Genomic DNA, 26551 nt, shown 5'->3' on the forward strand with positions numbered 1-26551 from the left:
TTTGTTTATTTATTTTTTTTTTTGTTTTGCCTTTTTTGCCTTGTTCATTTTAGACTCAATCTGAGTATGTTGGCTTGGGTGGCTGAATGACTTTAGCTCATTCAAATTACTTTGTAGAGAAAAAAAAAAAGAAGAAAAGTTGCCTACTTGAGATGTAGTAAAAGGTCCATGTCAAGCATGACATCCATCTATCAACTAGTACAACACATTGAATTTGAACTCCATCGGTACAAACAGAGCTGGATTCAAAACTACTCCAACATTCATTCTTTTCCCTTCAGAGCCTTTGGTAACAAAGATCAACAACCCTTCTATAACTCCATATGGCTGCCTCTTAAAAAATACAAATAAAAGAAAAACCCCGACTGTGAAAGGCAAAAACTTTAGGTCTTTGTCGCGTGGGAAGACATGCTCTGTAACTTTTATGTTTTGTAGGTAATTTTGTAGGTGATTCGTTCAAATTGGCTTAGTACAAACATAGTCTAATGCATGTGTGGCATTAGAAAACGTACCTTGTATACTGTCAGGACACACTTCTATTCAGAAACCCACAAAAATAATAATAATAATAATAATATATCAGGTCAAGGGAAGCAGCACTTTCAGAGCAAATGTAATCTTAAATCCTTTGGAATGGACAAGCGACTATCATCAAAGTTGTTAAGATGTTAAAAACAGCTGCGGTAAGCAATATACACTGCTTCAGCATCGAACAGAAACAACAACAACAAAAAGGAGCAAAATGAATGAAAATAACAAGACAGTTACACAAAGCAAAATGCTCACATAAAGCATAAAGACCAGAAACATTTAACTTAGAGCAGAACTGCTTGATCAAATCCTGTACATAACATTTGACAGGTCAAACTCTATATAAAACTATACAAGATTATTATTATTATTATTTTTTTATAACGTCTGATAGAAGCTAGATTATTTACGCTCAACATTTGTATCCTCTTTAAGAAGTTACAGCTATAGTTTTGGCACACGATTGCGCGGATCATGCTTGTACTTCTGCTGACGATGTTTGATCAGTAACACACTGATGTCTTTAATTAAATATATATTGTGAACTTTAAATTGTTAGCTTGCTGCTTGAATTTGTACATGTATTGTCAGTATTTTAGAATCCTTGCATGTAGAATTATGTGATCTTCAGCAGACATATGGATCTGCTGATACTCAAACAGCTTCTTAGCATGAAGCAATAAAAATATACAAATATTTGTCTGGGAAAGATGTTTGTTTTTTTTCCCCTTGTACTTTGAGTTACATGCAGGACCTGGCAATATGGAACGGTTATGTAAAATGCAGCCCAGTGTTTCTGTTTGTTTTCTACAGAAAAAAAAAACTCTCTTTGTCTACTTCTTCATTCAAGTAGGAATAAATGAAACCAACATTTTTTTTTTTTGCTACTCGTTAAGCAAACATAAGCTACAGGATGGATGTTCTGAAAAGATATGAAGGTAAATGAAAATTCAAATATCTCAAGAGGTATAATTCTGCAAAAAAAACCAAAAAAAAAACATAACCTCACACAACAACAACAACAACAATAATAATAATAATAATAATAATAATAATAATAACAATAATAATAATAATAATACAAATAATGACTACATTGCTAACTCACAATTCTGTGGTCTCTAATAATATGGAAAACATTTCAAATAATCTAAAGCAATAAAAAGAAATCAATCACTGAATCTGAAACTGACATAGACAGAGGTAAAAAAAAAACAACCATCCACCCCAAAGTTTCTTTAGTTTTTTTTTTTTTTTTTTTTTTTTTTTTCATTTCATGAATTAAAGGAACTTTTTGGAATTGCAGATAACAGGATTTACCCGCATCCCTGACATCAACAGAGTACTCAGGGGGAAAAAAACCCTGTTAATAGCGCACAAAATTTAAATTTACACATAAACAAGCTCAAACCTCGAGCTGCGATGAACTCTAAAACAGTTACTGAAATAAACTGACAAAAAAAATCTGAAATTAATAAGAAAAAAAAAAAACAATTCGGGCGATTATATGCCTTTTTCTCTCAAAGGCTCGGACAGCAAAAAGCAAAGAACAGTAAAATCGGACATGTACAAAATTGTGTTCAATGGCCTTGCGTGTTGGAATTATTCAAGTACATTAGTTACAGTGAGAGTAAAGGTTTTTTTGAGACGCTCTGTCTGTGGATGCCTACTTGTCACTTTTGCAGTCTGGCTGAAGGTACAGGCTTTTCTGTTCAAATGGTTGTATAAGTTAAAACAGCTTCAGAGTGGATCGATAGCAGGACTGTGTGATGTTATCAAGACATGCAATAGGCGAAAAGGGCTGCACTGAGGTGGTCCTGTGTTACCAGCATAATCACACACTGACCAGCAGTGAACACTGGGCACCGAGGACCACCGATGGGGCAGCCACAGGCAGCCTGACGTATGCGTGCGGCGACTGGTTTTACGACAAAATCCACAAACTGTCCCATATCTGCTTGGCAGATGTTGACCCTGAGGAAAATGTGCAGATTACAGTTTAAAAACTGATTAATGCGTCATTTTTTTTCTCCGTTTTCTTGTCTTTTTCTTTTGCACGTGAGCGCTTTAAACCAGGTTGGAAAGATTAGAACCAAGACAGGAATATACAAAAGGTAAGCTGATCAACAGCAGTTGTTGCTTCAAGAAAAAAAAAATGGTGAACTCTCACACCTCTGTCTTTGAGAGCTGCAGATCAGTGGCATTCAAAGTGTCATCTTGCAGCCCGCAAACTATTATAACATCACACAAAGGATTGTGTTTTGAGATAAATCCATTGCTTTCCAAGCTAAATAAGGGAGAATGAGAGGGGGATTCATTTTGACTTTAAAGAGAAGATGGCTGCAGTTGAGGAAAAAGGACAAGGCCTGACATTCATGAACTTACACCTGCCAGACCGACTCAAAGGGGAAAAAAAAGAAAATACTCCTCGCTTTCAGAGCAAAGTTAACATGCATGTAGCGTCGAACGCAAGATACCGCTTGAGTTAGCTCTGATGGCAGTAAGTCTGAAGGAGTCTGAACTGCATGGATGTGGATCCAACTGCAGCAGTGAAGCACAAAGTGCGGGCATAACATATAGACCGGCAGGGGTCCAGCAGTTTTGATAGTGGTGCTTGTTTCCACTTTCGCCTGACTTAATGAGGCATGTCTGTCGGCTTTCTCACAGGGACATTTGAGCTTCAAATGCTGGGTTGACATCAGTCTGGTGAGCACTGCAATTTGCTGATATGTTGATTTTGGTTCCGATGTTTTTGCAACTCTTCGAAAGTCCCCCAAATCCCCCCAACTTGCAAAAGAGACAGGAAGTTTGAAAGCAGCTGTTTGGAAGCTCAAGTTTATCAACGCAAGCCCAGAGCGACGGTTTCCTCTGCATTGTGAAATCTGATTCTCCGGCTCGTATGAGAAGGAATTCTGTTTGTGCTTTGGATGGAGTCAGGCACTTCCCACCCACGCTGCTAGTGCTGTCTACAAACAGCTCTTGTTCTTACACATTTCCTCTTATCCTGCAGTTCAGATCAAGCTACCAATTACAGCTATTTTTCTGCTGCCTGTTTCTACAGTTGGAGGGAGGAGGAAATGGGGGGTGTCTGCTTCTGTGTGTCTCCTCCTTTGTGCTGTTCGGCTTGTGATAAAACCTCTCCTCTTTTATCAGGACCTGCCCTCTCTTGCCTGTTTGTTGCTGATATCTGCTTTGTTCCCCTCAGCTCAGATCAGCCAATTGCGCCAGCCAACGTCTGACCTCCTAATTAGGCAATACTAATGTAATTCAGCTGTCTCGCTGAAAGAACAGGTAGAGCCAGATGAGAAAGGCCTCGCAGGGCGAACGGCATGCTAGCACTACCTCCAGCGGGGTGGGAAAGTCTTCTTTTGGGTGCAGCCGTTTCCTCCTGGGAACTTGAGCCAGGAGGAAGTGACTGAGTGTGTGATTACCTGCAATATTCCCTACAGCACTGAATAAAAAGCGCTTCTTTGGTACATTCTCCCATGTGCTTGATGAGATGGAAATATCTTGCTGCTACTGAAGCTGTTTGGTCTCCATTTTAAGTGAAATATGTGCTGATCAGATAGTAATCAGGGTTTTTGCAAAGTTTTCAAAAGTCCTACTTTGAGCTATCTCGAGTTTATATGTCTTAAATCTTTCCTGATTATTATTATTTTTTTCAGATTCAATCCTAAAGTACATTTAGCTATGGCTTACCTCATTCATTCATTGCTTCTTAGATTAACCTGTGTGCGTTAAGTTGGTGATTTGTAGCTCTGGCTAAGGAATGTTGTGGTTTTCATGCTGTGATAAAACTACAAACGCCATAAAGCACCATTTGGCCTTAAAATCGAATGTTTAGATAATCAAAATCTAAGAATTCTTGTTGCTATCCACAACTAGCTCCTTCGTCATAGGAAAGTATTTACCCAAAGAGGTTTGGTGTGAAAACAAGGATTTTAGTTTGGTTAAAACCCGTCATCAGTAATTGTTCTGAAGCTTACAATATGCTACAGGAAAGTCCACAGACCTCCTAAATTTGACCTTTCATCTCCAGTGACTATTCGTTCTCCTGCCCATTTGAGCTCATGTGTCTAGATTTTATGGTTTTGTCAACATTAATCTCTAGTTTAGCCCCTCTTTCTCTCTTTGACTTTTGCCCCCTATCTGTTAAGTAGAGTATTAATTATGTTGATATTTTGCACAGAAGTCTTTTAGATTCAACTTTTTATTTAATTAAGAGATTAAAAAAAATCTCCCTTAAGAAGTTTTGACAGATTACACTGTAGATCATGAGACTGAGTTATTTGTTGACTTTAAAAGAGTTTGATGTACCTCATTAACTCCAAAAATGCCTTGAAGGGTTGAGTAGCCTTAATGTAAAGGAAGTCAACACACATCCAAGAGCTGGAAAACACCAATTAAAGTTGGCAATGCTGTGTTTACGTTTCTTAAGCTAATAATTAAGCTAATTACAAGCTTTTAAGTAAATGTGTTTTTAAGTTATTCCTCATAAATCATGCAGGTCTTTAATGTAAATCAAAATAGTCTTCAAAAGCATTTCATTGAACTTACTGAAACTTGCAGGAACTCTGTTACTTTTAGGCATCAACAGCTGCTTTTAAACCTCGTTCCCAGTGTGTAAAGGTTCAGTAGGGTTTCTTTTATTTCTTTTTTTTAAACCTATGTACATTTATAAAAAAATATTAACCCAATATAATCCCAATCCGCCTGAACATGTAGATTCACACACTTTGCACTGCTAGAACGTTTTAATGCAGTGCACATCTTATACCCAGTGTAACGTCAAAAGGTATTAGCACTGACGTATTTGTTTTCCACGGCAGGCTCAATGATTGTTTTCTCGGAAATTAAGAGTTACATTTGACCTTCACCTTAGACGTAGGACAGAACACGAACTGAAGCTTCGCAAAAAAAATGACCGCATGACTTTATGTCTGGTTTCTTCAAATGTGAAAGCCAACAAACAAAGCATAGAGTGCAAATTGTGTTGAGTGTAAGGCTGAAGTATAGTATGTACTGTATGTTTCTTTTCACCATGTTCATTCTTTCAAGCTAACAAGGCCATCCCTGAGCAGGGCGCAAAATTCAACTCCCCGTTGAATTTTCGAATAAAGTGATGAGTATATTGTGCAGTCAATGTGAGTACTCTTGAGTACTGTGGTATTACAGAAAGAGCAACTGTCTTCGATCCTGAGGTGTGTGTGTGAACCCCTTCTCCTAACCCATTCAATAAAAAAAAAAAAAATCTGTTAAAATCAAAACATTTTGAGAAGACATATGACGGTGTCTGTTTTGTTTTCCTTCTTCTAAACTGTGAATATACAATAAACAACTAGCCATAGTCAGAAGCTTAAAAAATACAGACATGTGGTACAGAATGGAGATATCGCCATCTGGGAAAGGCATTATCTTCTTTTAGGATCACACAAGTAATTGCACTACAATAAGCACTTATGTACAGTATGGTACACCACAGCTAGCGCAGGAATAGCAAAGGAGGGGGTGGCGGGTTGCTGACAACTGTGCAACAGAAGTGTTATGATGAAATTGCAGGCCTCACGTCGGTGGGCTTGAAAAGTGCGACCAGGTTTCAGTTTAAGGCGAGCTGGCTGGACTGAGGGTGGGGCTGATGGTGGGACTGGATGCATCCGAGCGGCTGTAGTCGCTGAGAGAGCTGGGGCGCGTGGCGCTGCCACCGTGGGGCTTCTTCAACATGCCGGGCTGGAAATCTGAGTGGCGCCTGGCGTGCTTCATCAGGTGGTCGCTGCGCATGAAGCGCTTGTCGCAAAGTGGACAGCCAAACTTCTTCTCTCCCGTGTGGGTGCGGTAGTGGCGGGCCAGCTCATCAGAACGGGCAAACTTCTTACTGCAGTCGGGCCAGGTGCATGGGAAGGGCCGTTCACCTGCAGAACACAGACAGGAGAAATATGGAGGAACAGTTAGATCCTTCTAGTTGTCTCATCATGACTGAAATTTCTTTTGTCAAGAGAGACGAGGAGAAGAAGGCAGCAGAAGAATGCTGCATGTCTAATGAGATGAGTCTGACGAACAAGTTGTTCATCAGTAATCTCTGCAGGTTTTCATGTATTCTATCAGGATTAGTGAACATGTCTGATATAGGGTCCTTAGAGACAGAGGTTGACCCCTCATGGCCACAGAGGAGAGATAAGACATGATAATGTCCATTTAATGGGGTGATTACCTCCAAAGTGGGATGGGTTCCATTGATTGCAATGTTACAAGAAGATTAAGTACATTATGTAAGGTTTGTGTGAGACCACACTGTTTTTAAACTCAAAACGCCTGTGTAACGTCTAATAACATTAAAGTACAATAGAAACGTCCACTGTGGCTTTTGCTTCCAAACTGAGAAATTTCAAGTTCCCATGCTAAGTACACACATACACGTACAGACACATGCACAGAGCCACGTCTGGGTCATTTCTTTTGCCGAAATATTGGTTTGGTGCTGTTGCAACATACGTTTGGTGGTGTCAATCAATCGCTGAATAAAAAATTGTGATCCATTTTGTTCGATTACAGGAGAAAGCAGTAGGATTCTTGTGATTCTTTAGAGACTTCCATTTTGAACTATTCAGCGACTCATTCAGACTTCCTGATCTCTTTCACAGGAGGAAACAAGAAATGGTAAAATCGTGGAAATATTTGGTCGGCTTAAAATATAACCTTTCAAAAATGTTGGTATACATTAATGCTGGTAACTGATTAATTCTGCGTAGCCAGTAACAGATTGTTTGCTTTTTAAAAAGTCATATGTTTTACCGTGGAACTAATGTAAACCTAAAAATCAGTTAAATTAACCCAAACATCACTTCATTTGTAATACAACTTGTGGGTTATTCTGTCCATGGTGTTTTTAGTGTGAAAATGAAATCAAACCCCTTTAGTATTTAACATAAAGTATTCACTGTAGTTATGTTGTTTGTGTATGCTCCCTATTATAAAACTAGAAGTGAGTGTTTTTAATACTGTGGTGAGATACGAATGACTGGTCTGGAGGTTTAAAGAACACAGTCAAAACATGATTTGACGTCTGAAAAGGTAAAATATTTTTTTGGAGAATGGCGTGCAGGAATGTAAACTGCATGTGATTAGCGGTAAATGGGCCACAACAGGCCTCTGCTTTCATTTGATGTTTGATTACATTGCTATACCAGGCTTGCTTGGCAGCACTAATAGTTTGAGTGTATGTGAGGGAGCCATATGGAACCTGATAATAACACTGGTTATCTTAATCTGACAAACACCTCATCACCAGGAGTGATGACTCATTCACTGTGAATAAACAAACAACGTTATTCCTACAGTCTAATAACTCTGTAAGAAGGATATTAAAAATCATAAGAGTTATCTGAAAACATGATGAAACTAATAAGCTGTAACTGCGTTAGTAGTGATAAATTACCAACAAACTGGCGTGACACTGAACTAGCAGACACAGTTTAATTATACAGCTCCAGATGCTAATCACACTCACAATGACTACCCAACCCATTTTCAAACATGCAGCGATTTGTGCTTTTGGAACATGGAAATTCACACATTCTCCCTTATATCATGCAATTAAAGTGGGGATTTAAGCAAATCTACTAAAAACCGCTGAATGCTACCTCATGCATTATGTTTTAATGTCATTCTACTCTGTAAACGGTGCGCATGAAAACAACCCACAAAGTTTGCCTGATAGATCATGCTGTTGAGAACATATTCATTGAGTTTCTGAATAATAAAATAACACGTCCAGTGAGCACAGGACTTAATCTTTAAACATTTAGGGTTTCGCCTGTGAATAAGAATTATCAATCATTATACAAACCTATGCCAGTGGTTTGAGGCATGAATGAGAAAATATAATGGGATGCATAAATGTTTATAGATGGCACAAAAAGAAAAAAAAAAAAAAATGGCCGCCAAAGGCTTTCTTTGTTCTTCAATCCCCATGTGGGCCACAATGGAAACAAGCACTGTTCACTGTCAAACATTCATATGCTAGCATATGCCAGAGAGTCTCAAAAACATGAACTCGGTTCACTATGAGCCTCCTCGCCCCCCGCCCCCGTTTTTTGCATGCTTACAAAACATGCAGACAGACAGAGCAAGTCTAGACAGTATGGCTTGTGTTCCTGCCTCTGACGCCTTACCTCAGCTCCAGACAAACACAGCCGGCCCTGCCTACTGCAGTTCCTGCAGGTTCACGCATCACCTCATGTATTTAAACTCACTAACCGATGAATATAAATTTGCATATGGACATAATGTGTGTGTTTTTTTTTTTTCTTTTCTTTTTTATGAGAACTAGTAAAAACACATTGATTTTCCAACTTGAAACTACAGTAGGAATACATATAGTATTCCTACTGGTTAAAAAGGAGTTTAAATTACTAGACACTCATCTGACTGAGGTGTGTCATGTTGGACTGATTTAATATCATATCATCAGCAGAAGGGAGCTTGGGCTAACCGTCTTGCCACTGCAAAATGAGTTACTGCCCTAAAAGTAGAGCCAAGTTTTGCAGGCTGCTTAAGGGTCAATAACCAGAGTAACAGATCCAACCAACATTAATATTTGAACAGATGAAAAGCTGAGCTACCCCGTCTGGTTGTCCTGATACAGTAACGTATCGTGGAAGCATCAGATATCTAACTTCAGTAAATGAGAAGAAACCCTAAAGCATCCTGAATAAACTTTAAAAAGCTTTTGGCTTTAAAGACTATAGTTTTTAAACAAGAAAAACAGGCATAGTCCCAAACAACTCTTTGCTATGTGGTGGGTCTTATATACTAAAATACTGCAGACTTCAAGGTTTTACGTGGCCTCCAAATGGGGCCACATAAATTCATTATAAAAAAAAAATCTGGTGAGAGGACAAGTGTTGAAAAAATTTTAAAAAAGTGCCAAAACCTGGGTGCATACTTGATCACACAGATACCTGAAGGCATCGATGAAGAGGAATTTTATCTTTCTGCATCACTGTGGGTCCACGGATACCATCACATCAGACCGAATTAATAAAATGAAGATTTTAGTTTTGGATTTGCTGAGGCAAAGTCCAGATCTGAATTCAACTCAGCTGTGGATTAGAGCTGTTTTAACAATCTCATAGTTTTGGAGAGTTACTACAGGGCAAATATTGATAAATCAGTGGGATGCTAATCGACTCCCAGCATAAAAGACTGTTAAAATTTAATGAAAAGATGTTCCACCTAAAAAGTATTCTGAGAGTGACCTTTTTTATTTTTTTTGCAACCGGTTTTTTGGGGTGTTTTTAACTTAAATTTTACATTTAAAAAAATAATTAATTTCGAAAAGATTTATCATGGACTCACTTGTTACATTACAAAAAAAAAAAAAAAACCCTACTCGTACATGTTTAGATGCTTTGAATGAAAATGATAACACTGCGTGCGCCGTTGGGATGTCACTGTCCAGGCTATTTTTGTAGACTGCAGCGATTACTCAGCATCTCTGCTGAAAAAAGAATGTGACCAGAGCTTGCCTTTCTTCCCATCCAGTTAGAGTCCTCCCACAGCGGGGCAGCGTGGCGACTGTGATGTCAGGCCCCACCGATTGGTTATCCTGTCCCTGGCAGTTTGCCACATGCATGGTTTGCCTTTCGCAGAACCTGTCAGTTGCAGAGGGCGAGGGCAAAAGGCGGGGCTGGTGGAGGGAGACAGGAGGGAAGCTTCTCTCAAACGAACACAGTGACCCAGTTACCCATAAAGTGAGTTACATCATGCACGCAAAAAAACCACCTCTGCTAAGCACCAGTGTCCCCCACTAACCCCCCCACTCAAAGGTGGTGCGATTATGTCACAGGTGCTGCAGTTATATAACTGTTCTCACTGAGTCCAGTGGGTCAGTAAATAAGCAGCTCATCCCTCCCTCCTCAACTCATTCATATCTCAGTGGTTTCTGCAGAAAACGCTTGAGAGAAATGGAATCTATCCCTGAGGTGTAAAGGACTCTATCTGCAAAGGCGAGATCAAATCTCTCTTTTGACGCAGGCAGACGCAGGCACCGGTGCAGGAACTCGATCACCTGCTCCAACAAGGGCTACCAGCATTTCAGCTAAATGTAGATAAAATTCCTGTTGCATCCTCAGGCATAGGCACACAGCGTGCACCTGAAAAACTCTGTGTGACTCCCTGCCTGAAGTGAGCAAGAGTAAATTCCTTGGTTGGGGTGATTGGGAAAATTACAGTTTCTGAACATAATTCAAAGATCCCCTTAAAGTTAACTTTCTGTTTCCTGCTCAGTTACAACCTGGATACATATTTTACAGAACTTAACACATAAAATGTGCTCTTTTTCGATACTTTGACATAGTGGAGTTTTGGTAAAAGCTTTTGAGCAGCTAATATCTTCCCCGCAGCTGAAAACGCTCCTGAGATCTTTATTTAGCATAAACCCGGATTAGTTGGTCCCTGACACAAACAACTACTCTGAGCAAGACCAAAGATGCCAGAACAGTTAACGTGATTGGCACTTTAAACTGTTATTGTGTTTGCTTCAAGCTTTTTAACAAAGTAAGTTATTGTGAAAATTGAACAGGTGTTTTTTTTATTATTATTATTTTTATGGAAATAGTCATTGTCTTCTCTTTAATGGCCTCTCAGTATGAACTGCACATAAACCTGGATTCCTACTAACTAATGCCAGAGGTGGGTCTTCATGAGTCACACTTAAGTTGCAAAAAAAAAAAAAAAAGGCTTATGCTTGACCTTAAATCCGTAGGTCTGGGATTTAAGTCCCATGAACAATCGTTCTCTCAAGTTATCAGGAATCAAAGTAAGCCAGTAGTTGTTAACAATTTGAGGTAATGACTAATATTGTCCCTTTCGGAAAAGACAATGACTGGTTCTAATTGTAATTGTTAGCGTCATGATAAGGACCACAAAAATGCCTCAAAAACTGAAATGTGCATCAAATAACTTCAGGCCAGGTTATTGCAAAATAAGCACAGCTTAAATCTGACATTTTATTCTAATACAGTTAAATTAGGGCAGCAGTCCAAAGACATCTCTGATTCTTTATAATAAAAGTACATCCTGTTAATTCAGAAATTCAATATTAACTAGTATTAGATTTTTAGTAAGATAAATATTGTAACCTTCTAGGCTTCTAAAATAAATGCTTAAATTTTAAAACTTTTTGCATGTACAATATTGAGAAAATATTTCATATGTGTAGTTTTTATGTGCTAAGTTTGGCTTAAGGTTAATGACTTGAATTAACACCTTCTGTGCTGTAAGTAGACGAAATGACACATCTGCAATGTGAAAATGGAAATTTCAGTCATTAAGGATTTAACTTGAGTTTGAACAAAAATAACTTGAAGGACGCCATGACAGTAATCTACTTTAGGCAGCATATTCACTGCTTCTAACCTTTTTGACCAAGCTCAGGTGAAAAACCCTGAAGCATTTCTTTAAAAATGCAAAGAATTTTAGAAGCAAACGTCTCAAGAAGGGAACAAATTATTCTAGCCAGAATGCAGCCCGAACCTTACAGGAGTTGGATTTACTCCACATTTGTGTCAGTTTAGTGGAACAGCCAGCTTGGCAACATGAAATGAGAGGGACACTTACTCCAGTGGTAGAGCTGAGCACAACCCAATAATTTCGTCTCATGTTTACAACTCTATAACCTGCAACCAGCTCGGAGCCAGCAGACAGACCAGTCGCTTGGCTTTGAAGAACACCAAAATGATCACCGAGTCCCTCATTGCCACAAACTGCTGGAGCAGACGGGGTTAACCCACCGCACCCGCCCTCTTTCTCTTTACACGCATCATCACGTGCCAAGACGATATAAACACTAACATGTGTGGGCAAGACAAAAAAATATATATACATTAAGGCTTCTGCAACTCCTCCTTTCATTGTTCACAAAGCAGCATACACATGCTCTGGATGTGCAAAAATAACAACACAGGCATGCAAAAGTTTTGCGGTTTGCAGAAAGACACAGCTTGAGTCGAAACACATCTGTGATCAGAGCGACTGTTTATCCGTCTGCTTGGCTATGAGAGAATAACTTGGTGGGAGAGAAGACAAATTAGCAGGGGGAAAAAAAATCACTAAGTAGTAACACGTTTTTTTTTGGCACCTTAATTAAGAGTAAATTGCAAACAAGCTCTGCTGGAACACCTACGGTGACGTCAGGTGTTTCAGAAACATTTATGTTCCCTGTATTATCATCTTTTGCCTTTATTGATAGGGACCCAGCTAGCTTGCTTCTGTTCGTTAGCTGGTAGCTGTCACATTGAGAACAATAGCAGCAGCCTTCCTCCCAGCAGGAGTGGCTCTCTTGTAATGCATTTCAGTCGGACGGGCCGCTCGCACTAACCGTAACTCTCTCCCACCGGCCAGCTTGCAGGCCTATTGATATTCACATACAGCCATGGAGGTGAGTTAAGTGGGACTCTCTGATTCCTGCTCACACTTTGGCACACATTACTTCATCCATCCAACTATTTAGGGAAAGGGCAGTCTGCATTGACCATCTCTTTACATTTTCCAACACTCAATCACTGTGTCAGACCTGAGGACGCGGTGTTAGATGTGCTGCAGGCAGCGTTAGGCTGCAAAGCCCAGCTAACCGACAGCAGACAAATAGCCGTTGTCATTAAAGGGTGTTTACAGTGACTCCACAGTGATGTCCAATCATTATCTACAATTGTCAAGCAGGATGATGCCAGTTCACATGACATTTTTGACACCGTCGCTCCCATAATATCAACATTCTCCATGGGCACTGAAAAAAGGCCAGATCCTGTTATGCTGTGATTGGAGGAGATACAGGCTGGAGAAATTGCCAGTTGCCTTAATAAAGGCTAATGGCGGACGAGAGAGAAAAGTTTTGAAGTTTTTCTGATAAAAACAATGAGCCACTCTCTTCCTTAACTCGGAACAAATAACTGCTCATTTAATCATACACTATTGTTCACACTGTCCACACATTGCACATACAGTGAAGACGCTACTTCAAATTCAGTTTTTAATTACCAGAAATTTAAATACATGTCATTAGGATATGCTGAGATGGAGAGGCACAAAGTACTGCATAATTGTGATGTAGAAGAAGAGAGACACATGATTAAAATGTTGTTTTTCAGTCCATACATTGTGTACAACTGCTTGTACTTGTGATATAAGCGGTATATCTCCTAAAGCAGGGCATATACTAAACTACATTTTGAGTAATTGCATTCAGCTCCCACTCAAACTGTATGACTACATTATAGGGTTCAATAATTCATAGCTCACAAATTGTTCTCACATTGTACGACCTGACTGCTCACACTGTACGTGTGTGTGCAACAAGTCAGTCTCTTGAATTCAGAACTGCAATAAAGAAGGAGGTGGAAGAATCCCAGAAGTAAAGGAAAACACACCCGAGAATGAGATAATGTCCAACAAAAACAAACATCTTTGGCACAATGCTTGCCGTTCCGTGTGGAAAAAAAGTGTAACAAGTGTTTAAAAACTGCTCCTTTTTCACTCCTTCTTCTGTGTCGACTCATGTGCAACATGAGAGGTTAATATAAATTTGACTTGAGGCACTGCTTTAATTGTGCCATATTTTCACGAGGGGTCAACAGAATTTCAAACCGGTTTGATTTTTGTGTCACCCTAAGATTGTTGATTAAGGGTGAGTGTTGAGATGTTAATCGTTTGTTGTCGTTGTCCCCATGTGCTACACAACGGCTCGACACACGATTAAACCGAAAAAATCATCACACGATTAGAAAATTGACCCGAAATGGCACAAAAATTGTACAGTGGATGCCCAGCTTTAGGAGAATTAAAAATATAAAATGTGTACCGTACAACTGCTTTCAGCCCCCCCATACTTTGCTAACTCCAGTCTCATCAGCAGACTTTAGAAGCCACTTAATTAGAAAAACAGAGTCCACCTCTGTGTAATTTAAACTCTCAGTTTGTTGGGGAACATTAGAAAACAAACCACACCACAAAGACCAAGGAACACAACAAACAGGACAGAGACAAAGTTGAAGAGAACTTTATAGCGGTTAGGTTATAAAACAATATCCTAAGCTTTCAGCTTTTCTAGAGGACTTTTTGTCCCATCATCCAAGAATGGAAATATTATGGTTTGTGTTTGCAGTTGTAATGTGCCAAAATTGAAAAGATCCAGAGGTGCTAATGGTTTCACAAGATACTGTAGAGGAGCGAACTCAGATGCAAAGACTTGAGTTAAACTACTCCCACTGAAAGTGCCTGAAGTTGATCTCTTATTTAACCTGCTATTAATAACACATAGTGAACACAGTTAGTGTAATTTTCTGACCGAAGGGGGTTCTGCTCCTAAGGTTGTGCACCCACAAACCTTAATCAAATTGACTGTAGATGCAGCTGAATAAATGACCTACATTAATAGATGGCACTGACAGTGAATACCCTAGTATATAACCCCACCCCCATCCCGCCGCACTCTACTGTACATTCTGTCTTTGTGCTGCAGATCCCTTCATCGCATGCGACATGTAGCAGTTTTCATACTGTGGTTGTGGAGAGAAAAACTCACAGTCTTCCACAGGTCTGTATCCCTCTATTTCCAATCAACCCCACACCACAAGACGTGGCCAGATCTTGATCTCTCAACACAAACCGCTTCAGCACCAGGAAAGCAATGGGAGAGGCGGGTGGAGGACAGAGCAGCTTTTATAGAGTTACTCCACAGCTAACTAAAGAATACATGAACCCTGGGGGCCACTGAAAACACCACAGCCAGGGCAGGGGCTGACAGAGGCCATTCAGCACTATGATTGTCAGCGCCGCATGCCCGTTCACAGTCAAATTGAGAATGTATTGCTTCTTTATCAAGAATCTGATCTGCTGCCGGCACATGTAGGATAACATATGGTTAGCATATGCACCAAGAAACGCCTTCGAGATATATTCAGTGGGACAGTAACCCTGCACCAGAGGATTACCAGGCAAGATGGTGGCTCCACTCTGGCTTTATTATCATCATGAGGATCAAGTAGATTGAACTAATACCTTGTTTCTGTGGACACATAAAGTACTGCTCCACTTGGGCCAACCAGTTATAATGTCACACGCTGTTGCTTCACAGCAGAACAGCAAAGATATACACTGCAACAAAGGAACATTTGTACTTGTATAGCAAAAATTTTCCAATGTGAAATTGTAATTTAGACTAAAGTAATGAAAGCTAACATGCAGACAAGGCATGATAATTGTTGTGGCGCAAACTTCTCTCAGCAATGCCGGCCAATAACATTTTTCTTAAATCAATACATTTAAGCACATTTTTACAAAAACAGATTTTACTGAAACATGTGTTTCTGATTCAATATTATACAAAGTCAGATGTGAAATTAAAGCTTGTTCCTCTTTGAACATGTCTTTTTAATGTATGATACATGTACTGGACAGTGAGATCAGGCTGGCTCAGGGGTCTCCATCTTTCCTATTTGCAATATTGACTTTTCTATAACTCAATAAAATTTGACTTCAAGTACAAAAAGCTTAGGATGTTTGCTCATGATCATGTTAGAAAATAGTGAAAAAGACCATATATGGAATATTTTAAAAAATGTTAACAGGGCCAAGTAACCAAATAGAAGAAGGGCTAGACCAGAAATGTACATGACTCCCATATGGATTCTTCTTTTCTTAAAGGGTGAAAATAGGAAATGACAGGTTTCTTGTATGGGTCTGAGGTTGTTGCCGGGTCTCAAATGTGTATCAAGAAATTCAGTCACCTGACACAACTCTGCCCCATTTATTATCCAGTCCTGCACTGTATTAACATTTAACTGGTGGTTAAAATAGGGCCAATAACTAACCTATGGAAAATACCATCTGGGGGTCATTATCAGCCCGTTCTCTACTCATGTGAGTCTCATACATAAATGTCTACAGACTCATAGTCATGACTACAAAATATGACATAAATACTAACCTACTCTCAAAACCCTCCAAAAGGAGTTGGAAAGAGTATTGGATACAGCTCCATATGTGGCCTTAAAATGGATTTTGCTCATGCTGATTGGGTACAAAGTAGACCTGAACTCACCAAGGGTTTCTTGCATGAGACCCACTTCAATTTACAAAATACAATCTGCATTGTCAAAAACCATTATGGCACACTAAATAGGTCTTAGCCGGTTTTCAAATAGATATCTAGGAAAGGCAGTTCAAATTGCAAAATATGCCTTTGCCAAATACAAGCCCAAACTTTTCTCCACAGTTTTCTTGCATCAGACTTAAAGGTAATTAAAATACATAACCCACAAACAAAAGCATTTGGGATATTCTTTGGCCAATTTTCCACATACTGGAACCCCAGATTTAAATTTGGCTGAAATATTCTTTTGGCTGCCGCAAAATATTGAATAATTAAAAAAAAACAAAAAACATTTGAAATTATGAAACGTATCTTGGCTTTTATAGGTTATGCTTCTTGTCCAGAGCAAGCCATTTTCTACTTGAATAGGCCCTATATAAAAATGCTAGCTATGTCATTAATGTAGCAGCAGCAAAATCTGACATCATTATCTAAATATCTGAATGTGATTCAGAGGTTTCATAATATGTTGTACGACAGCATTATTTGGTGGAAGTCCTGCTGCTGGTCAGTTAGGCAGACTGAACTCTTCAGCCCCTCAGTATTTTATTTTATTTTTTTACCCATTAGCGTGCCAGGAATGGATTCAGGAAAACCCAATCCCCACCCTGATACCTCATCACTGCCACCAACCACACAGGAACACTGAGCACTCTGTGTTACAGTTCAGCCAAATATAAAACCACTGGCAGGGATGAAGCATATATAATGAGGGACTCCTGCTGCTCTTTCCATGTGGAATTTGGGATAATTTCCCATGTAAAAATGTCATTAACCAGAGTTATTTGACTAAAAATAGGTAGCACATTTGAAGAACCAGGCTGTAGCTGTGCTGCCAGGTGGTACCACTTATTGTTTAGGACAGTAAAGGATTTTACAGCCATCTAGCAGAATTAGTGGTACCAAAGCAAAACACAAAAGAGGTTCAGAAAAAAGCATTAACCCAACTGTAAAATATGTCATTAGGCTCTTTGTCGTTAAGAAATATTGGGCCCAGGCCCTTCTGTGTGACCAGCAGGTTTCACATGTGTATTGTACCCTGAAAAGACAGGCTTTTGTAAGATCTGGCTGTGGGGGGGCCTGGTTGGAAGAAGAGCGAGGGGCCATCAGTTTTCTGGAGATGGCAGTGTGCATGACATGATTACAGGATGTTAAGGAGACTTCACTTAAAATCATAGCACACCACTGGGTGGGTCTAATACAAGAGAAAATTTAAATTAATCTTGGAAAAAAAAATATAGACCACTACTCATTCCATTTGTAAATCAGTCTGAAGTCACCACATTTTTTTCTGCTTTTTTCACGTTTCACTGGACGCTTGCCGTGAAAAAAGAAATGGCTCCACCTCCAACATAAGGATACCAAACAAAGCCGTCTGGTAACCTTAGACCCCTAAACTGCTCTGGATTCCTAAGCATCAAACTCAATGTTGTATAATGAGTGATTTAAATTCAGTGTGTACTCCTGTGTGCGCTACACCCAGGATGTCCCCGTTGAACCCAGCGTGAACAAAAGGAAACGTAAAATGAAACCTATTTATCTCCAATGAGGGGGTCCCCTCAAACGGTAACTGTTTATGCATTCAAACTTGGAGTTCCAAGATTTCAAATCACAGACCAGAGAAGAAATGTGTACTTACATCTTAAGAAAGGGAAGAATTAGAATATTTAATGCAAAGGAAGTAAGGTGCAAAACCAAATTAGCAGCATAAAATAAAAGCTTCAGTTTTGAGGAACTGGCCCTTTACAAACCCCTTAACAGCTTGCAACATACTTAAACAAACTAAAAGTGATAATTACATGTTTATTCAGGAATTTTCAAATAAAATTATAAAATTTAAATGTTCTAGGCCACAGTTTTTTATTGGTCATGAGCATTTTGTAAAAGAGAGGAAAAAACACACAAACAAAAACAAACAAAAAAAAACAGACTGCTCCTTTTAAAGGCCTCTACAAAAAAAAAAACCTGGCAAACCTGAGTGTCAGAAGCCAGAGGGAACATCTTGTCCCTGGCTCTTTGTTTGTTGTCTACAGTGTTTCTCCTTCAATTAGAAAGCAGCACTTGGCTGAACCTGACTAGGCTGGGATCCGTTCTCTCGTGATTCTGCTAGTATGGGCTGAAAGGAAGCAGGCTGCCTGAGTCTGACTCCATGAAAACATGCTAAGATTGGCTGAGGCAGCCCTGCTAAACTCAGATGACCCACATTTTGGACCTGCCCAGTAAAACGGGAAGAGAGGGTCATTATTATCAGAATTTATAGGACACTGCCCAGTGGCGCAAGCCAGACGACGGAGCATATCCAAACAGAGAGGCAGGAGAAAGGAAACGCTTATTAGGCACGGAGACGAGGGCAGGGCGAGCACGGAGCAATAAAAACCGCACAAAACTCACATGATCTGGGCTGATGGAGGGGGGAACTGACTGCTCGAAGCAAGGCTGGAGCTTTCTCTGCGACAAGGCAGCAAAATTAGGAGTTTCTGGAACTTACCAATTAAATCAAAACAAACCATCCTTATTAAAACAAATTATAGGACACAAGCCGAGCAATAAGACAAAAGAAAAGGCTTGGAAGGCCAAACGAATAATGAGCTGTGGTAACGCTGCACTAAAACAAAACAAAACAGTAATTACAATAGACACAATCTTCTTTGTTGTAATTATAAGCCACATTTCTCTCCCTTAGCGTTTTCCTAACAAATGGCGATTTAACAGCCGGCAGTCGGCTCTGCTGGAGCAACAGTAAAAGTTGACTCCAATCAATAGTAAATGACTCTGTACGAGCCACAGAGAAAATCCTCAAGCATTTGGCCTCCCAGTGTGTTTAAGGCTGGTCTGTTCTTTTTCTTTTCACCGGATAGTATATCTTCGTGCAGTTGTTACGAATGCTGATAAATCTACCAATAAAGTGACACGAGTTTGAGACGAAGGAAAGACAAAGGCTGAATCCCATTTCTCCCCAATACAGATTTTTTTTAGGGGTGTGGCGTTCCAAAGCTTTCTGTAGAGCAGGAGGAGGGCTTTCTACCCTCTAAAAATGGACTCCGGTTAGCATATTTTTGACGGCACAATGACCATTGTATTACATGTGGTTTCATTGTTAATAATTATTGCTAATCTGCATAGGGTTTTACATTTTTTAAAGGCAAAAGATAGATAGATAGATAGATAGATAGATAGATAGATAGATAGATAGATAGATAGATAGATAGATAGATAGATAGATATTTGTCAGCATAGCATACCTTTCAACTTTGGAGACTATTGTACTAAAATCAGCTGTTTTGTAACAACTATATATAAAATGGTTAGTACATTGGATTACTGAATTTTTATAGATTTAATTGAATAAAGTACATATTTTTAATAAAATGCTTGTTTCTCTTTTTTTTATTAATCATATTATTTATTAGCAGCAGCAATACTGACATTTCAGTCGTTGTGACACAAAAAGAACAGAAGAATTCAGTTTTGTCTAACAATTGTAAATATTTGCATATGTAAATACTTATATTTCTCACTCACTTATGCAAAAAACAAGAGTCAGATTTTTCTTAGGGCTTGATTTTTTTAATATAATTTTTCGCAGGTGCCTGTGTCCAAAGTCTTGCCCATGTACCTTGGGACATTTACTGCCCACTTTAGAAACTATTTAAAACCATTGTCCAAGTTCTTCTATCAGTCTCCTTTACACTAATGTGATTATATGTTTTATAAACACAAATAATACCAGCAGGAGGTTAGCCAATTTGTTTTCTGTTGCAATCTGTTTCATTTTATAGTCTAAACAAGGATGACAACCACAATCCAATGAAAGTGGAGTGTAATACAAATGTCTTCTAACAAACATCTGAAATAAATTATATGTGAGATTTGCACATTTTTATAATTACTTATCTCCATCGTTTATGAATACACTAAACTATGAGGAAGAATACAATAAGTTTTGACAAAGGGGCAATTTGACTCAAAGCCTGCTTTTTCTTCTTCCTGAATAAATATTTAAAATGTATGGTATGCGAGTGGCTATTTAGACTGCTTGCTTTATTCAGTCTGGCAGAAATCAGTAGGCACTGATGATGAATCAGCTCCTTGAAGGAGTGTCCCATTTCCCATAAGCACTACATGTGCTAAACGCTGTGGGAAAGGGGGGAATGGCTAGAATTGGGACTCAGACTAAGGTTTGTAGCAAAACACAAAACTGTTGTTTTGTTACTATGGATAAAAACAAAATGCCTTGAAGATGAGGGTGCCCTACATATGTTGGATCTCTTGGAGCTGCTTTTTCATGCTTGCACGTTTCTGCAGCAAGTGACTCAAATGTGGGTCACGCTCACGCAAGGTGCTTCATCCTGTGATCCATAGAGCTCAGTTTTCTTCTCAGCCCTGTCAAGATGATGCATGTGCGTGCGTGTGCAGAAGAGGAGCGAAAAGATGAGGTGTGAGCTGCAGCGCTCCCATCAAGAGGAAACGGCAGTGAGACTCCTCAGTCGAGGCTCAGCTAGCTGAGTCTGTTGCTGGCCAGATCAGCTGGCAAGTCTGTCTAGCGGGGGTGTGGCACATCATAACAAAGGGCTGTGGGCAGACAGGCGACTGACTGCACAGCTCTTATCAACCCCCCAATTTCAGTCGATCTGTATCTCCCCTCCCTTCTTCAGTGTCCTATCCTGTGGAATGCAAAGCGCTAAAAACTGGAGGTATGGGCATTTTTTGGGCTGTGTGTGTGTGTGTGTGTGTGTAAGGGAAGGTCACATGCGACACACGCTGTTGATTCGCAGCGCATTTATTGGACTTTTTGGACTGATTCTGCAAACTTCCTGCATGCCCATGCACACTTGACTGATTCTGCGCATCTATGGCTACATGTTTTGCTTTTTTTTTTTTTTTTCAGAAACTCATGCTGCTTTGAAGCAAACCATTTCTTTTTACTTTTTTTCTAAAGGAGCAATCGTCTTCAGGAAACGTAGCTTAATGTAGTTCTACGTGTGCACCGCAGTTTCAGTTTGAACATACTGTCCAATGCGGTGGTGGATGTGCGTGCGTGTGTTCAGTGGGGAGGAGGAAGAGTGGAGGTGAGGGGGGAGGACAAAGCTTAAAGACTTGAGTGGGAGTGGCACTGTTTTCAAGCCTCCCTTCCCAGAAATTAAAAGGACATTATAAAGTTTATATAACTCAGAGCAATGCATGTATCATTATGAAGCTATGCAACGCGAGCGCGTTAGTTTTATTTATTCCAGGTTGATTCCCGAATTTCACCAATAATAAAGCAGTTTTAATGTATACCTTATTTAGATCAGACAGTATTTTCAGTTTTCTTTTACTCCCGTGTGAAACGGGAACACAATAAAGCAGCATTCAGCACCTGCATCCGATCGAACTGACCTGTGTGTGTCCTTAGATGAGCTTTGAGGTGGGAGGATTTGCCATAAACTTTTTCACAGCCAGAATAGTTGCATTTGTGCTTTTTCTGAGGTGGCTCCTGCTCTGTCCGACCTCTCGATCTCTTGCCTCTTTGTCTGAGCGCAGGATCGGAGGTGGCGGTAGGTGTGGCAGAGTTTCCATCCTCTCTCAGGTTCGGCGTGCTCTCCTCCTTTATCTTTGCCTGCTCGGCAACGCCGTTGGGTGTCTGCTGGTTAAAATCCGCCAGGATCCTCGCCACCACGAAAATCGAGGAGTTCTCCTTCACCAGGGGCTCCTTTATTTCTTCCCCTGTCCTGGAAGAGGTTGGGATCTCCGGTTTAATCTCCCTGTTGCCCTTAGGAGGGTGAACAACTGCACGACTGGACATTGAAACAAGGCACTCTGCTGCAAAGTGATCCATTCTGTCTTTGAAACAGCCTCCTCTGCTTCTTAATGACATTCGGGGGGGGGGGAAAATGAAATAAATCCGCGTGTAGGAGGTTGTTAAAAAAAAAAATTAAAAAAAAGTACTTGTACCGTGCTTCCCTTTGTGTAGTGGCGGTGAGGTGGAGGTCGTTCTCATCAGAGAGAACTGACTTTATGATCTTACCCGGCTTTCCAAAATCATCAACATCCTGTGCGAGAAACGCCTCGCACCAAACAAAAAAAAAGAAAAAAAAAAACGCAGAGAAGATCTCTCTCTCTCTCACACACAGAGAAAGAGAGGGAGGGAGAGAGACAGAGAGAGAGAGAAGAGAGAGAGATAGAAAAGGAGGGAGAAAACAGAAACCAGAGTCTTTGTTTAGTGCAGCGACACCGGTAGCAGGAACTCTTGAAACTTGGATGCGTTAACTCCCATTGCGGCTTCAGACTGTCTCCGGCACAGTGAGCGCGTCTCCCGAGCGCCAGCTCCAGCTCGCTGTATCCATGCTGGGGGCGTGTCGGGCAGGGCAGCGCTCGGCAGCATCGTCAGAGGAGTGGCTCATTCATTGGGTACAGCTTGTCCCCAAGTGCTCCGTGCAACACGAGTTACTAGAAAGTTTCAGCTGCGCTGTTTCTATGCGTCCAAGAGGATGCAGCCCTCTACCTGCCGCTAGGAATTGTCAAGACAGCCACACTGATGCAGCAGAAACCCGTGACTAGGTGTCTCTTATTTGGTGCATTTTTGATCAGCTGGCCAGAGGAATATCACCAGGGACGTTTCAAGATCATTCAGTGTCACGTGACGTCTTTGTGCGACCCGGGTCACAGAGGTCACCTCTTAAAAAAGAAGAACCAAAGCACAGACTTTAACTGATAAACATGCACCGTACACTCGTGTGAGTCAGGTTTGCTGTGTTTTCAAAAGTATTCATAAGTCTTGAAGTTTTTTTTTTTTTAGCATTTTGTCATGTTTCTACCTCCAACCTCAAAGTACGTTAATGGGATTGAACATGATGCAAACAATTCAAAGGCTGGGAAGTGGAAGAAAAATTATACCTGGTTTTCATTAATAATGACAATGATAGTAATGATCTTTTTCCTAAGCACCCTGCAAAACACACAAGGACCTTAATACACCTCTGCATCAATTACATATTGAGTAATTAACAGGAGTCTACAGAACCTGTGTATATGAGCAGATCATTCAGTCATTTGATTATGGTGTGCTGGACGTCCAAACGTTGGAAGACACCAAGCCTCAAAGACCACAACTCTGTGGTTAAGGCTCTGCTTATTTGGTTGGAGCTTGACCAATCAGATTCATAGTTTATTTGTCTGGAAAATGTGGAATTTGATTCAAATAGAAAAAAAAAGAAGAAAGCGGAAAAGTTTCCAATCTCTAAAGGATGAACATCTCAAAATGTAATATATAGTTCCAGTAAGTTCTTGTTTTACTCAAATTTTGTGAGTCAAATTTTGTTATCAGAATGTCAATGTGGTAAAAATAGCAGTAAATGCTGTACTTTATCTGAATGTTTAGGTTCGAAAGTGCAAATAAAATGTATATAAACTCTGTGGGTGTGGTTGTGTCTTTACAGTTGCAAAACATGTAATTAAATATTAAAAGAGGGCAGGGCCCCCCGCCCCCCACTGTGCCTCTTCACCATGCTAATCTGCAATCTGCCCAAAGAGGGCAAACAAAATTCTAGCTCAAGTAAGGACGGATGGACAGATAGACAGATAGACATTTTTGGCATGACCAACTGCACCACTGGTACATTCAACATGAGTGCCATTCAAAATGGTTGCTTTCAACATGCAACATTTTTTTTATTATTATTTTGCAAAGAAGAAAGCTTTCCATAGTTTCTATGGGCACAGAATCTGCCATGAAGACGTGGTTAAATACGAGTCATGAAGACATAAAATAATTTAAAATAATGGAATTTGAGAAAGAATATTCTTCATTTCTGCATTTCTAATGTTGAATGATGCTTCTAAGAGGCAAAATAGAAACACTTATTGGGTTTGTTTACGAGATGTAGTAGGACATACGATGGCTGGTCTATTCCTATGAATTCACTTACTTTCCTGATAAAGTGGCTTTCAGACCGAATGTGGCATTCTCTGAATTTCCCTTGCGTGTTTTGCAGGGAAACATGTGTTGCTAAACTGAAAATACCCCTGATAGTGCCACGCTCTATTAAACCGCAACAGAGAACAGTTTTTTTTTTAAAAAATGGACGTTTCATAAGTAGATGATGGCCATATTTTATCTGCAAATGCATTTTCACTGTGCTAAAACCATCAATAAAAACAAACATTTTGTTGTGAGATGTGAAATAGCTAGATACTGTGTCTCCATTGGCTGCACAAGTATCCGCCAACCACACAGCCGGCCGCACACCACGGTTAAATTTTAGCAAATTCCAGCTTTGGAAAGAGTGCGATGCAAGCTCCACTAAGCTGCTCACACCTACACAGCAAAGTGGGAGCTGTGCGCCACTTGAGCTTTTTTTCGCGCAACGCAAAACCTTTGTTGCACAGAGCATGAGGTACAAATGAATGGATTTGAGAGCACAGCAGAGTTAGTGAAATATTCAGCCTGAAAGCCCCTTAATGCCTGACGGAGATTGATAAACAGAACTTTGTCAGGTCACTTCTATTTTCCTGCATGAGTTAAGTAACATACTGTACAAAATGGAGATTGTGCAGCAACCTTCAAGAGATCTGTTGGTGGTTGCTTGGCTTTAGTGGTGGTGGAATGGTGAAAAGCCTCCAACTTTGCCACTAAAAATGGCAACTTCTGTTTCCCTCTGTAACCTGGAACTTCAAATACAAACAGAGCATTATTAAATGGCATCTTTCAATTAAATGTAAAAATTCAATGAAAAAGTATGTTCGTTACTCCTCTTTTTTTTTGATTAATAACAACCCACCACATGACAAAATTCCTTAAGAACTGCTGTTCTAAAATGGTCGCCGTCATAGTGATTCATGAAAAACAGCAATTACTGAGGTTGTTATGAAAAGTCTTGCAATCGCAGCTCTATCAAAGTTAATAAGTGACAGATGAATTACACAAGCTTTTATGTCACATCATTCTTTACATTTGCTGATGTCAATAACAATAAAGAGAGATTTTACATGTGGCCTTCCAGTCACCAGGACAAAAAAACGCCATCAACAGACTTTTAAATGTGAATGAAAACATCTGTATGTGATCATCGATGAGAGCCTTTCTTTTACCACAAAAAATATTACATAACCACCTGTTGTAAATGTTTTGGACTTACTGTCAAGATGTGTTGAGTTGATGAAGAATTTGTAATTTGTCGTTTTATCTACTTTATGTTGAACATTCTTTGCAGACAGCAGGCTAGAGAGTTGGCAATGAATTTGTCCTTATCATTAAGTGATACATGAAGAGAAAAATAATGAATGAAAACATTAACACAGAAGGGCATTGTATCATCAAGAGAAATCAATCCTGATTTTACTATTTGTGAAACGTTGCCAAATTTAGCCCAGTTGTTTTCCAACCTGAGATGGAAATTTTAATTCCTGCTTTTGTTTTGTCTTGGCTGGATTATTGCAGTGCGCTTTTCAGCTGTTAAATTAAGACCGGCTGTAGTCGGTACAAAATGCGGCTGCTTTGCTTCAGACTAGATCTTAAAAACTTTGTCACATGACTCAATTACTAATGCAACTTCATTGGCTCCTGGTTAATTATTGAGTGCACTTCGAGGTTAATTGTTTTGACCTGGATAGCTTTACATCGTCAGACACCGGTCTACATCTCTGGACTACTACATCATTACACCTCCATGAGGGCCCTCAGGTCCTGTCATCAAAGCCTTCTGATAGTCGTCTATACAAGATTGAAAACCAAAGGAGAGAAAGCCATTCTCTTCTGTGTCTGCAAGACTTTGAAATGCCCTTCCTCTGACTCTAAAATCAGTGGATTCAGTGGTTTCCTTTGAAGGCATGATAAAACATTATAATTTTATGGGTTGTTTTTTTTTATATATTATTTAATATTGTCCTGTGTGT

The 26551-nt window shown here is 39.8% G+C and overlaps 1 protein-coding gene across 1 annotated transcript; it reads right to left on the reverse strand.

Annotated features, from left to right (window-relative positions):
• On the reverse strand, window positions 1-26551 carry klf13 (Kruppel like factor 13). Its single transcript, XM_007556775.2, has 2 exons — window positions 22058-26551; window positions 1-6440 (listed from the first exon to the last, which is right to left on the reverse strand). The coding sequence occupies exons 1-2, from the start codon at window positions 22533-22535 to the stop codon at window positions 6133-6135; spliced, it is 786 nt and encodes a 261-aa protein (XP_007556837.1). The 5' UTR covers window positions 22536-26551; the 3' UTR covers window positions 1-6132.

This window comes from Poecilia formosa, unplaced genomic scaffold, assembly GCF_000485575.1.
Source record: "Poecilia formosa unplaced genomic scaffold, Poecilia_formosa-5.1.2 Scaffold81, whole genome shotgun sequence".
Lineage (NCBI taxonomy): Eukaryota > Metazoa > Chordata > Actinopteri > Cyprinodontiformes > Poeciliidae > Poecilia > Poecilia formosa.

Coding starts and splice junctions, on each gene's coding strand:
- klf13 (XM_007556775.2), bottom strand. CDS start 22,535: ATGTCATTAAGAAGCAGAGGAGGCTGTTTCAAAGACAGAATGGATCAC. Junction 6,441..22,057: donor TCATCTAAGGACACACACAG/GTCAGTTCGATC, acceptor TGTGTTCTGCAG/GTGAACGGCCCTTCCCATGC.